The 13,273-nt window shown below is 40.4% G+C and overlaps 1 protein-coding gene across 1 annotated transcript in view; it reads left to right on the top strand.

Moving 5' to 3' along the window:
• The window catches only part of PARD3 (par-3 family cell polarity regulator), a 706,595-nt gene that overhangs the window by 347,437 nt on the left and 345,885 nt on the right, over nucleotides 1–13,273 (top strand). The window contains exons 6-7 of the mRNA XM_054991157.1: nucleotides 3,650–3,741; nucleotides 8,965–9,048. Coding sequence (XP_054847132.1) covers nucleotides 3,650–3,741; nucleotides 8,965–9,048 — 176 coding nt within the window. The remainder of the gene's footprint in view (nucleotides 1–3,649; nucleotides 3,742–8,964; nucleotides 9,049–13,273) is intronic.

Genomic DNA, 13,273 nt, shown 5'->3' with positions numbered 1-13,273 from the left:
CTTTTCCTTCTGATACCCTGAAGCATTGTGGGAGGACAAGGCGGTTAACGTTCCAGGCACTCCATATCTAGCAATGGGAGGGTGGAGGGGATCCTGTAATTGCAGCTATGCCACCAGATTGCTTGTGTGAATGCTTGTTTTTCACTTATGTTCAGTGGATCCACGTGCAGGGAGGTTTTCAGCCTCCCTGTTCCACAAGTACCCTTGAAAAGCCTCTTCTGGTCGGTGATATTTCATGAGATGTGAGCGGTTGCTGCCTGGAAGGAGAGAATCGTCTTTCCATTCATTTGTTAGAAGTTCTCTTTGGAGCGTCATATCCAGGGGGAGCAGGCGGAGGGTTGTTGTAAGACTTTTGTTATGATCCTTAAATATTTTATGTTGTTTTCAGTTATGCTCAGTGGACCAAATTCTAACACACGTACTCTGTGATCAATACTTCCGTAATAAATTCAAACTGTTTGCATGTTGCTGGCAGGCTCATCGTTCTTTGTGTTCGAACACCTTTTTAAAAAATGACACAAATATCTAATTCTGAGTTTGTATTTACATTCCTGATACAGGTTGTAGGCAAGTTCAAGATGCTGGTTAACCTTTGAAATGTATTACTTGCCTGATGCTTAAGAGAGATAAATGACTAAGAAGTGTATATTAGAGCCTCTTAAACATGGGATCATCAATCTTCAAGTAGCGTGGCTTCATGCAGTGAGCTGCCATCCAGGGCGCATGGAGCATCCACAACTCCTGGGGAAAGCCTGGTACATTCAGCTCCTTATTTGTGCAGACTCTCAGAGGAAATGTCAATTGGACATTACCAACTGCCTCTGCCTTGCTTTAATATCTCTTCAATAATTTAATATATTGTCTGACTCTCTCTGTGCTGAACTTGTAACCCTTCACCCATCACTTACTGTTCTGCTGACTGATGCCTCAGCTTGTGGAATAATCTAAATCCATGATCTCAAACTGGCACATAACAGTGCAATACTTTAGTGATATTGGGGTGGTGATGGTATGAGCAATTAAAGGCATGCATTTCTATGAAGTGATACAGTTAATAATACCATGGTGCCGCCTTTCCTAAAAAGAAACTCCTTCCATGTGTGATTTCCTAGTTTTGTAATCCCAGTTCCTCAGTAAAAAAGAAACATAAATAATGTATAAATATATATTCCATATAATTAAGCTACTTTTAACTTTTCGAATGCAGAGAGAGTTATGGAAATATCTGGCACTTGTGTGGCTTCCTTGGCATTGTTCTTCTTAACTTGGTTGAACTTTTCTTAAATCCAGGACTTCTGCTGTAAATGAATAACATCACATTATTAAACAAGGAAATCCAGGCATAATAATAAAAGAGGAGTAAGAATGACGCACGGTGGCCACATTGCATTGACAATGGAGAATATTTTAGTTACGCTAATTTAATTTTTTTGAAGCGAGTTGGACACTCTCTGTGGTCTGAGATTGAAGAGGGACTGCGGCTCAGTGATGGGGCATCTGCTTTGCATGTAGAAGATGTCAGCTTCAGTTCCTCATCAGGTAGCACAAGATATGAAAGACTACCTGAGATTCTGGAGATTTGCTGCCAGGCAGAATAGACAGTCCTCCTAAAAAATCAGCAAATCCAATAAAACAAACCAACCAACACATTTACTGTGAGGTTTAAAAAAAAACCCCTCAGTGCCAGGGAGATGGATATATAGGAGCAGGGCTTTTTTTCAGCTGGAATGCGGTGGAACGGAGTTCCAGAATCTCTTGAAAATGGTCACATGGCTGGTGGCCCTGCCCCCTGATCTCCAGACAGAGGGGAGTTTAGATCGCCCTCCACACCATGCGGCACGGAGGGGAATCTAAACTCCCCTCTGTCTGGAGATCAGGGGGTGGGGCCACCGGCCATGTGACCATTTTAACCAAGGGTGATTTAAACTTTAAAAAACTCCCCTCTTGTTCCAGCTGACCCAAAGTGACATCATTGTGCGGTCCTGGGAGCATGCACACACTTTGCACACGCACATGTACCAGGGGCACCACCTCCAGCCAAGAGTTGCCCCCTGTGCTGGCAACCCACTGAGTTCCACCACCTCTTTTCCCAGAAAAAAAGCCCTGTATAGGAGACAATCCATAGCCAGGGCACACCCTATCTTTTGCTCTTGCCTGGGTTGCCTTGAATAATGGTATCATGCAAAGCCAGGTTCTTGAAGATTATAACCAAGGTTACAGTTGAGGATGTTCATACAGAAGTAGCTGGTCTTTTAGCAATTTACGGCTTGAGAGCATCTTGAATTTAGTAAAGAGACTAACAAGGAAACTCAATAGGGCATTTTCTTCTGGGCGTGGGTTTAGAAACTTGTAGTGATTAGGTTCCTGGGGGCCAAAACTGTGTCTCAGACTCTTCTGATAAATAGAGTATTTGTAACACATTAAGGTCTAGAAACTTGATTTTGTACCCAGTATTTTCTTTGCCCTTTAAACCTTTCATCATTTTTTGTAAAAACGGGTGCCAGAATCTAGGAAAAACTGAATGATAATGCTGAGTTAAGTGTCATTCGACACTTTTGACTCTACATGTTTTAATAACTTGAAAGTATAATCCCTATTACCAATAATAGTGGAAGTTTCTTTGAAAGCCCCAGCTATTATCTTTAAAAATGTATTAGTTGCCTCTGACAGTGCTGAGTATTTTTCACTTAAGTGTCTGCCTGTTTATTCTGTATTTTTGTATCTATTCTGTATTTTGCATTAATTTTTGTATCTATTTTCGGTTCACATGTCAGTTCCCATTGCCTCCGCTCGTATGTAGACTTTGGATGCAGACATTACCATGTAGCAGGGCATGGCAATGTATCTTGGGTTCATGTGCGTACATGTGAAACATGCTATGTAATTAGACTTGTAGAGCTCTGTGTTTGTCCTTATCTCACCCATATGGACGGATGTGTATGTTCTGTGTGGAGGAGGGAAGGGAAGGAATATGGGAACCTGTTGAGACATCAGAGTGTGTCTCAGATCCAGGAAAGAGTCCAGGAGCACCTTTAAGAATAACCAACTTTACTGTAGCATAAGCTTTCGAGAACCACAGTTCTCTTCATCAGATGCATCTGAGACATAGATCCTCTGGATCTATGGGCCAATCCACACACCCTCGGAGCATCCTGGCATTGTGCTAAATGTTCGCTAAACACCTGGAAGTATAGCGTCTTTCTAGCACGATTTCTGAAATCGTGCTAGAAAGACGCTATACTTCTAAGTGTTTAGCGAACATTTAACGCAACGCTGGAACACGCCAAGGGTGTGTGGATTTGCCCTATGTTTCAGATCTGAAACTGATAACAGTTCTTACAACATTTTGCTAGGATTCCAGTTGACTGCATTCATTCTCTTGATTCTCTAATTCAAGTTAATATTGCTCAGGCCATTTCTCTGATATTCACGCACACATTTTTATGAAACAGTTTCAAGTGTTGTGCAGATGAATGCCGCTGAAAATTTCTTCTGAATCTACATGATCTTGCCAAACTACAGTTGCAGTTTTTGACGGGTGATTTGAGACCAGGTTTTGGATAGCTGAAAAGTACATATTTGTTTTCTGTATGCATTTATAACCGTTCTTGAAATTCAGATGCTTAAATTCTGATATCTCTTCTGCTAGGAAGAAGATGGGACGGAAGAGGAAAGCAGCAGAGTTGAACCTGTAGGACACGCCGATACTGGCTTGGAGACTAGTATCAACTACTCTTTAGAGTAAGTTTATTAATAGAATTTCATTTTTAATTGTGAGTCCTAAGCATGAACGTAGAGTAGCGAGGACTTCTTACCACATTATGAAATGTAGTTATTGATAGGCTTTTTTGTGTATACGCATCCAATTCCTGCAGCAGTGGTGTGGAAACTGGTGAACATCCATACCCCTGAATTACTATTTTCTGGAGATGTTCCAAGTATTTTTTGCTCAGACCCATATAATGCCTGAATACTATGATGGCCAGTAGGCCATTTCTGAAACCATAGAAGAGTTTGGTAGATAATGGAGCATCACTAATTACATTTGAGGAATTTGAATGAGAATACGAAAAGTTATCTCGTGTACTCATTTGTTACATACAAGGCAGGTAATGAAGGATATCTTAGAGAGTTAGTATTTGTGGAGGGAATCTGTTATGAAATATAAACCATTATTTTGGGGTGTGTCCATTTTTAGCACAATGTAAGAGAACTGGATTACACACTATGCACAGAATCACTGGAGAAGTAATAACAAAGCAGTGTGGCTATACTCTAGAATTTTATTTACTGTGTTGCTTTCACTTTAAGAACTTCTTGATGTCTGTCAAAGACCAGTGACATTTCCCCCCAGTGCCACAGTGTTACTCTACAAGAAAAATAAACAAGTCTAAGTCTTCCTAGGCTAAACTTACTGAACTCTAAAACATGATAATGGACAGAGAAATTTAAATTTTCCTAATTGTATTTATTTATTTGTATTCCGCTCTCCCGGCAGATTAATGTAATACAGTATTCTTGTACTTTTAGCAAGCTCTGGTACAAAAGACATATTGTTCACAAAGAATGATAGGGAATTGTGAAATCAAAAATTATTTCCCTCAATTCAAAAATGTGTAGATAATTATGAGATGAGTTGACCCTTTCTGATATTTTCACAAGCCTGCCTAACAAACCTTCTGCTTTTGTGCTACTGGGAAACAGCTTGCTTCCAATTTTTTCCTACTGATGTGAACTCTGAAAAGTGTAATTTTTAAAATTTCTCTTTATGCTTTCCAGGAGAAATAAATACCAGGGGGTAAGGGATATCAAAATTTGAATTTCTGACTCAGGACAATGAATCCTCCTGACTAGAGATGGGTATGAACCAAGAAAATTCCGAACCGTGCAGTTCATGGTTCATCGTGTTTCATGAACCATGAACTTTCACAAACTTGCCTCAGTTCGCAAACTGGTTCGTTTGGTTTGTGAAAACGTCACTTCTGGGTCAGCAGAAGGTCTGCAGAGAGCCCCCTCCCCTGTTGCCTAGGAAACTGATTGATCGGCACCAAGCTGTCTTCAGTGACAAACCAAAATACGAACCAAACAAACCAGGATAAAATTCATCACAGTTTGTGAAAAATGAGCTCCCCCGAACCATGAACCGGCCCGGTTCGTGATGAACTTCAGTTTGTATTTTGGTTTGTGCTTACCTATAACTAAAACCTTTCATGGAACTCTCCCATCAACAGTGGGAGGTTTGGGCTGACTGGCAAGCCTCCATTGAGAGCTGCAAGTCTGGGTTTTTGTAAACAGTTCTGCAACCATCCCCCACCCCATGTGTAAACTTGAAGAAAGGTGGGAAGGAAGGAGAGAGCTTTGATTGATGAAGAACTATGTAGGCTGAGTCTTTACAAATTTGGAAAAAAAACTTCTGAAAAAGCCAAGGTCCTTTATTCTCCCCAAAAGGCTCTGAAAGAAGCAGCTCATTTTGAATTGAGACGGATGGATTTCATCCGAACAAAACAGAATGCCAATTTCTTTTTTAAAATAACACAACAAAATAATAAACAAATTAGTGTTCAATTAATTTAAGAACATAGACAAATTAAGGAAATGGAGAACTTTTTAAAAATTTAGGCAAACCACAATTTTCCTGTTTTGCTGAAACATCTGTTTATTTGATGCCCCTTGTCTGTTCAGCTGCTACTAACAACATGGCTGTCAGTGACTTCCATAATTAAGGTCAAATGTACAAAAAATACAAAACAAATGAGTTGCTGATGTAAAATGTCTGTTTGTTCCAGTGGCTGTGAGTCAGTGTTGCCAATAAGACTTGTGGGTCAGAGAATGTTAGGCCATCATGTATTTTGTCTGTATGCCTCTGAAGAAATAAGCAATTCAAGCAATGATGATAAATGTCAATGGGAAAATTAAGCATAAACTATAGAGTTGGGCTGTCCCAAGCAAAGTTGATGCAAAATTGATTCCAATTCAGCTCCACTTACTTATTTGTCATTTGACGGTATCATGATGATCCCTGAAGCTATCTATGAATTAAAGAAAGGTACAAGGCCATTGCAGTTGACTGTTAAGTGCAAAAACTCAAATGACAGAAAACTTGAAAATTCATTCAGAACATGTTGCTTGCTGAGCTTAAACTTTCCTGGGGTAGTGAAATGGTTGAGTAAATGAGAGTTTCAATAGATGTCTAAACAGTGTGTATTCTGAGCTTTGATTTGTAAAATTGGCATGGCTGAGGGTTCGATCCTGATAGTTTGCTCAGCTTGCAGCAACACATTCCTTCAGCTCAGTTCAGCCTTTGCCACCCTAGTCAGAATAATGAAACAGACACAAGTCTTGGAACTAAAGGGCCACTTTATTAAACATAACATCAACCCTTAATATGGCAAGGGCCAACTAGCAGTACAGGTCAAGCCACAGGGTCACCCCTTGACCTGCACCTTGACCTGCCTGGGTGAGCCCTGAAGCCCCGAGTGTGAGCCATCCATGTGTATGGCTGGGACCCGGCAGGCCAGGCAAATCTGGGTCCCCCCTTTCAAGCTCCTAAGGCCTCAGCTGTACAGCAGTGAGGCAGTCCGCCCAGGCAGTCCGCCCAGGCAGCTGGCAGCCGTCACAAGCAGTACCAACTGCTCCTGGCAGACCCCATTTCCCCACCAATGGGGAAGCACCAAGGGTGCTCACTGGCCCGCTCCCTGTCCCCAAACTCTATCCTGCCAGTGACCATCCTAAGTTGGCTCCACCTTGTCAATTACCTCAAACCTCTGCAAGCAGTACAAGGTAGATGAAAAACCATCTCTTCCCCATGCCAGTTAGGGAAAAGGGGGGGAAAAATTCCTACCCAGCTCTTCCAACAGCAGCCGGCTAATCCTGCACTATTACAGGGTGAGGTGGGTGGGCCAAACACACAGCTCAACTGCCAGCTGACTGGGCGGAGCTGCCTCATAAGGCTCCTGTCTCCGCCCCGCCCCCCCCAGCCTGAGACCTAGATGCCATGGAAATGCACTGTCTCCTTCTCTTTCCAGGGAGGCAAAGAGCAGCCCCTGGTCTTAACAGTGGAGGCTGCTGGCCAGAAGGGCTGTATTCTCTATTGCAAGTAACTCCTTGTGGCAAAGTGATGCTACTTGTACCAGAGGAGGATGCCATCATTAGCTGAGTAGTTCGGTTTATTTACTCAAAAGGAAGGTGGCTCTGAAGGAAGATTATCCCCTCTTAAAACATTATATCAGAAAGATTTTTTTAAAACTTATTGGACATAACTGTAATTTGTATGTGAATTTAAGATGAGCCCCATTTTTTTTGATGGCACACTTGGAAAAAACTTAGTCATGCATTTGAGTAAATATCCTATGTTATAAGTTCAAAATTTCTCTTTTACTTGATAAGCTAGTGATAATTCTAGACAAGATAAAGGTTTAAAACATAATAACCTGCCATGCTACTGTGGTGGGATTTTGTCCTGTAATACTGTCCTGTAATACTATTAAAATATAGTCTAACAATAGTATTTGCAATCCAGTCTGTCTGGCAATATTTCTATTTCTGAACTGGTTTTCTCTGACAAAATTGTAGCAGGCATTGTTCTTGCATTTGTTTTCCTTGGTTAATTTAAAGAACCGTTCCATTTCTGTATGCTTAGTATTCTTATAGGTTGCTATGCCCACTTCAGCATTTATGTTGTATGGTCTGATAAAGGCCAATGCACCTGGAAATAATCCAGTCCATACTATATTCAGGAAGGACATTCCATTTTAGCCTTTTGTCCTGTTTATCATTTAACACAATAGCTTTATTTTGCTAAATCTTGTGCCACATTAAATAGGAACATATGCCCCCCCCCAAATTTTCTGGATATCTCTCTGGCCTTTGTTCATTTTTGAAACCTTTTTTGAATGTGGATATACACATTCTTAGTGTTTGGAAAGATGTACCCATCAGAGCTCATGAATCCAAGAGGAGGGAAAGTGTATTTATGGACATAACCAGATGTGAGTAATCAGGGGCAACCAGGGCTTTTTTTTCCAGCGGGAATGCAGTGGAACGGAGTTCCGGCACCTCTTAAAAATGGTCACATGGTCGGTGGCCCTACCCCCTGATCTCCAGACAGAGGGGAGTTTAGATTGCCCTCCATGCTGCCAAGCGGCGTGGAGGGCAATCTAAACTCTCCTCTGTCTGGAGATCAGGGGATGGGGCCACCAGCCATGTGACCATTTTCACTGAGGGCAATTAAAACTTTAACCCCCCCCCCTTGTTCCAGCTGACCCAAAGTGACGTCATTGTGCGGTCTTGAGTTCCACCACTGAGTTCCTGCACCTCTTTTCCCAGAAAAAAAGCCCTGGGGGCAACATATTTATGAAATGCAGCAATGTGGTATGGGTGCATAGTATGAAGTGTTTTGGTATTCCATCTGATAAAGAAGACAGGAGGACTCATATATTTCTACAGTACTCATACCACCTGTCACTACCCCAAAAAAGACGAGTAAATGTATTATATCTCTGGATTCAGTTCTGGTGATATGTCTACTTGACAACCTATACAGATATCTAAAATGGTATTTCATGTTTGTTGTGCATTCAGTTGTATATCAAGAATAGATTAGATAGGTATGGGAGGAAGGAATTCAGTTTGAACTTTTGTATTCATGATTTTATTTTCAAGCACACAAACGAATGCTGGCCCATTCTGATCATTGTTGTACTTAATACAATTAATATAATGGAATAGGGTTACCCAACCATTAGTTGCCATTTCATTTGATTTATTAATAGAGCTGTTTTTATGATTAATCTTCTTCCATGCCGTCAGATTAATATTCAGGTATGTAGCATTTCATATTGTTTTCATCATCACTGCCTGCAATTATAAGATATCTTAGTGTGTTGGGTGTGTGTTTGTGTGTACGTCTTCTTTGGTTCATTTACGGTACGTGTTCACCTTCCCTCATTCATCATTGTCTCACAGTGATATGGTAAAGCTCGTTGAAGTCTCCAATGACGGTGGGCCTTTGGGAATCCATGTAGTGCCTTTCAGTGCCCGAGGTGGAAGGTAATGTATTGTGTAGGTTTTTTAATTAAACCATAGTTTGCTGGGGTTTCTTTTTCCCCCCATTTTTGTCATAGCTGGGTGGGTGTCCATTTGAAATACAACATGTTTGTTTCAGAAGATGGCCTTGCTTGTTCCAAGCTGTAAAGAAATTTAGTTTCTGAATTTTGCGCTGGTCAAGGTGAAGATGACAGAACTTAGTTCTTAATTTATAACAGGAATTATGTTGTGTCCTAATATGAAGCTGAATTGCAAGAACATGAATTATTCCTATCAGTCTCATAAAAGTTTCTTCTTGCCTTTTACCTTGGTCTAATATTAGAAACACACTTCATGTGGCATTTATCCCTGGCTGCTTGAACCATAATTTACCAAGCTGGCAGCATTTGAAACCCCACAGAAACACTGCTGCATGTATTCTCTCTCTCTCTAAGTTAGGAGAGGAAAATATGTAGGCGCCGTGGTGTTAAATGAAGCCAATGGCGTGAAATATACCACAGTTTTTGTGGTGTAAATGATCTGTTGCTAAACACAAATGTGTTTTGCATTGCATTTCATACAAAAAAGATAAATTTTTGAAAGAGTTAAGCAATAAAGCAAACACGATGTTGATGATGTCCATTTTCCTATTTTCATTGGTAAACAGAGCACTCGGAATCATAATGCGCCCTTTATTGAGGTGGAATTCCAGTAGTTAGGGACTTCGATTGAACATACGTTGAAAAATAAATCACCTATGAAGCAGTTATGTCTGTGCCAGGATGTAAAGCTATGGTGTGTGTGGTTAGTGTGTGTTAAAAAGCCCAATCCTGGTTTTTCCTCAAGTTGTAAGGAAGATTTGAAGGGTGGGATAAGGATGGAGATTACCTTTGTTTTGGAAGAGTAATTGCATTCACATTTTCTGTTCTCCTTGGTGATATAGGAACAAATATGCATTTTATAAACATAATTTTGGATTTTATATGGAAGAGATACTGTGTTTTGACAAGTCCTCCTATCCATCAGCAATTTCACTTTCAATTGATTAAAAGCAAATGTCATTGTATATCAAATATATCTTATAAACTGCTTTTCATACTTGATAAATAGAGTCCCCCTATGTACCATAGACCTCCACAGAATGATAAATGTGGTGTAAAACTCTTTCATTCAGAGTATTATTTTAAGCTTAATGGTTCGGTAGGCATGGTGACATGTGGTATTGCAACAAAACTAATAATTTTCTTACAGCAGCTTCCCCTGAGGACTTTGCGAGGTAAGACTAAGTGCCACAATAAGTCTCTCTCTGATGAGTGATTTGATACCTGTTTAGCTACGGTCTCCAGGTGTAAGCGGTAGCTGCCATAACCATGTGTCACCCCCTTTCCCAAGAAAAGAATGATGATGTGTTATGGTTTTGTGTTGCTTACATGTAAAGATAAAGTATGATTTTGCTGTGTGTTCTAATCAAGATTTCCAGAATAATCACACTCTGGAGCTGCAATATCAGTGTTGGTAGTTCTGAGGATACCACCGAGAGATAAGTGATAAGACTGAAAGCTCTCGTGGCAGGGTCTTATTTTACTTATTCTGAAAAAAAAATCATGTGCATTGATGGATCCATAGAAAATAATAGTAATAACACACATTCAGATAACAGATGGTAACTTGTTAGAATTCATGTTCGCTTTGTACTTGTGATCGTTTCAACGGCAAAGGGCAGGACTTTTTGCCTGCAGAAAGAGTCATTTAGAGGAATATTGTATTAGGTTCCAGGGAACCGGGTGAACCCTTTCCTATTTTGCTCGCCCCTCTTTTATACTCGAGTCTGACAATGGAAGCAGAGAGAGAACTGTCAACTGATGCTTAAAATAATGGAGATCATCGTTTGAGTTACACAGAATTCTTTTTCAGATGTTAAATATGAAGGACAAGAACAGGAATTGAACATAAGCTACATTATATTAACTCTCAACAGGCTAGCATGTTCTATTAAAAGGAACAAATGAAAGATTTAAGCAAAAACTAGAACTAGTTAAGTAGATTTTTTTTTAAAAAAATTGACCTGCTAAGGGCATCTGGAGAAAATTGAACTCCAGAGACAACGTAATGAAAAAATTCAGCAAAACAATATTCCAGAATTGCCCCTAGTTGTGCTTTAATTCCATAGAAGGTCTTGTTTTTTAGCAACTAACTTCATGGGGACATGGAACTCAAGTGTCTTTGATTCTTCTATTATATATGTAAGCATAGGCCTACTGGGAAAGTATTGACCCTAAGGAAAATAACCCTCACTAGCCCTTGTTGCACACTCAAGCTACTACTCTGCAGTTCTCACTGAGATTCAAAGAATAGATTTAAGTTATTACAGTTTGAGCTCTAAATGGACAGTGTTCCTCAGACTGCATTTCCAGTGAAACTGGGAGACCTCATTTAAGAAAACTATCTCTTCCTTTCCCTCGTTGGCAAAGAACTTATTACTTGAACATCAGCGTTATTAAACATCTTGGCCTCAACTGTTGTAGTAGCATATGCAGCCTCTGCCACCTTAGTTGTGTCGTCCTTGTGCTTTGCGCGTAAGGGCACTATAAAAGCTTCATAAATCAGGGCAAGATACTGTGGTGAGAAAAATTCATCTTCTGCTCTGAAGGGATGCCCTGATATTCTCAAAGAACCGTCAGTCAAATCAGCACTTGAGATCAGAAACGTTACTTTTTTATACAAGACCCCCCCCCCCCATTTCAGTAGTGGCAAAGATTAATTGAGCTTCAAATGAATTGGGGGGATTGGAACATTTATTATCCTTGCTCGTTTAAGTAAAACAAATTGTTGGTGACTGCCCACCCTCTCCCCAAACTGTTAAACTTTGCATTTGTCCCTGACAGGATCAAGGTAGTCAAAGTGAAGGACGCTGCAAGCTATCTATCATTCAAATCTCTGTGTTAGATGTTTGGAAACAGTCCATGATGATAAGTGAGTGGCTGCCTGCAGTGCTCAGGAAATTTACCAGGCGTCAATTTGAACATTACTGTTCTAGTTCAGGAAGTTTTGTCAGTCCTGCAAAGTAGTTACTGACATCAGTGTTGCCAAGTGTGTTTTTGCACAGGCAGTGAATTAAGTAATTGCTGCCATTAAACATATACAATAATAATGTATGCACCTTGATATATTGGATGGTCACATTTTCATAGCAAGAAAAAGGAACCTCTAGCTAGATAAGGTTCTGCATCCTCTATAGCTTAGCAGCCAGCTCATGCCTGTGGTTTTCTAGACAGAGTTCTTGCTTTCTGCCCAGGAATCACTTTCAAGTTGTTCTTTGAGATAGTTACTTTGTTTAGACTTGTTAACAGTTGTGTGGGAGATAATAGTTTTTACATATGACATGCCCGTAGCTAAAGAATCAGCCTTACTCTTTCTGCTGATGAATGCAGCAAGGGTTATTTTCAAAAATTAGTTCAGAAACTACGTCCTCCCTTGAGAAAGGTGCAATGTATTAATGCTGGCAGGATGCCTTGTACTTTTAAATGAAGGGTCTGCTCAACAAACCTCAGCTGATGCCTTAGAACACTAATATGTTTTCAGGCCCAAGATATTGTACAGCAAATGCTCCATCCAGCATTGGCAAAATTTGAGATATGTTGGGGTGCCACCACAGAGACATCGCTGCATATTTTTGGTGTTCAGACTGATAAAGGGAACATTGCAGAACAGAGCCTTCTCCATATAATTTCAGTAATCAATGTGCTCTTGAAGTCCGGCATCACCTCTGCCATTTTTTTAAATGGAAGAACCAACACCTTGAATTGAGACAAAAGCAAACGGAGCCAGGAAATTGGTGCATTCATACCAAGTTTAGAGTGATATTACTTCTCTGTTGTTCTGTTAACAAAGGGCCTGCTAAATTCATAGTGGTCTGAATCCTCTGGATCAACATAAGGGGCAATGAAGGGCAGAACCGTCATAATGTACTGGTTAGACTAAGGTCTCGGAGAGCTAGGATCTAATTCCCACTCTGCCATGGAAGGTTGCTGGGTGATGTTGAGTTTGTCGTTTTCAGCCTTAACCGACAACACAAAGTGGTTGTTGTAAGGAAAGAAATGGAAAAAGGAAGAACAGTGTAAGCTGCTTAGGCTCCCCATTGGCGAGAAAAAAGTGGGATATAAATATCATAATATGAGTTACTTTAAGTACTAATTGAGGCTCATGTCATGATGTGCAAAAAAGGTAGCTTAATGGAGAGCTAAGGGAG

This window comes from Eublepharis macularius, chromosome 11 (genome assembly GCF_028583425.1).
Source record: "Eublepharis macularius isolate TG4126 chromosome 11, MPM_Emac_v1.0, whole genome shotgun sequence".
NCBI lineage: Eukaryota > Metazoa > Chordata > Lepidosauria > Squamata > Eublepharidae > Eublepharis > Eublepharis macularius.
This window is presented reverse-complemented; position numbering and strand designations above follow the sequence as displayed.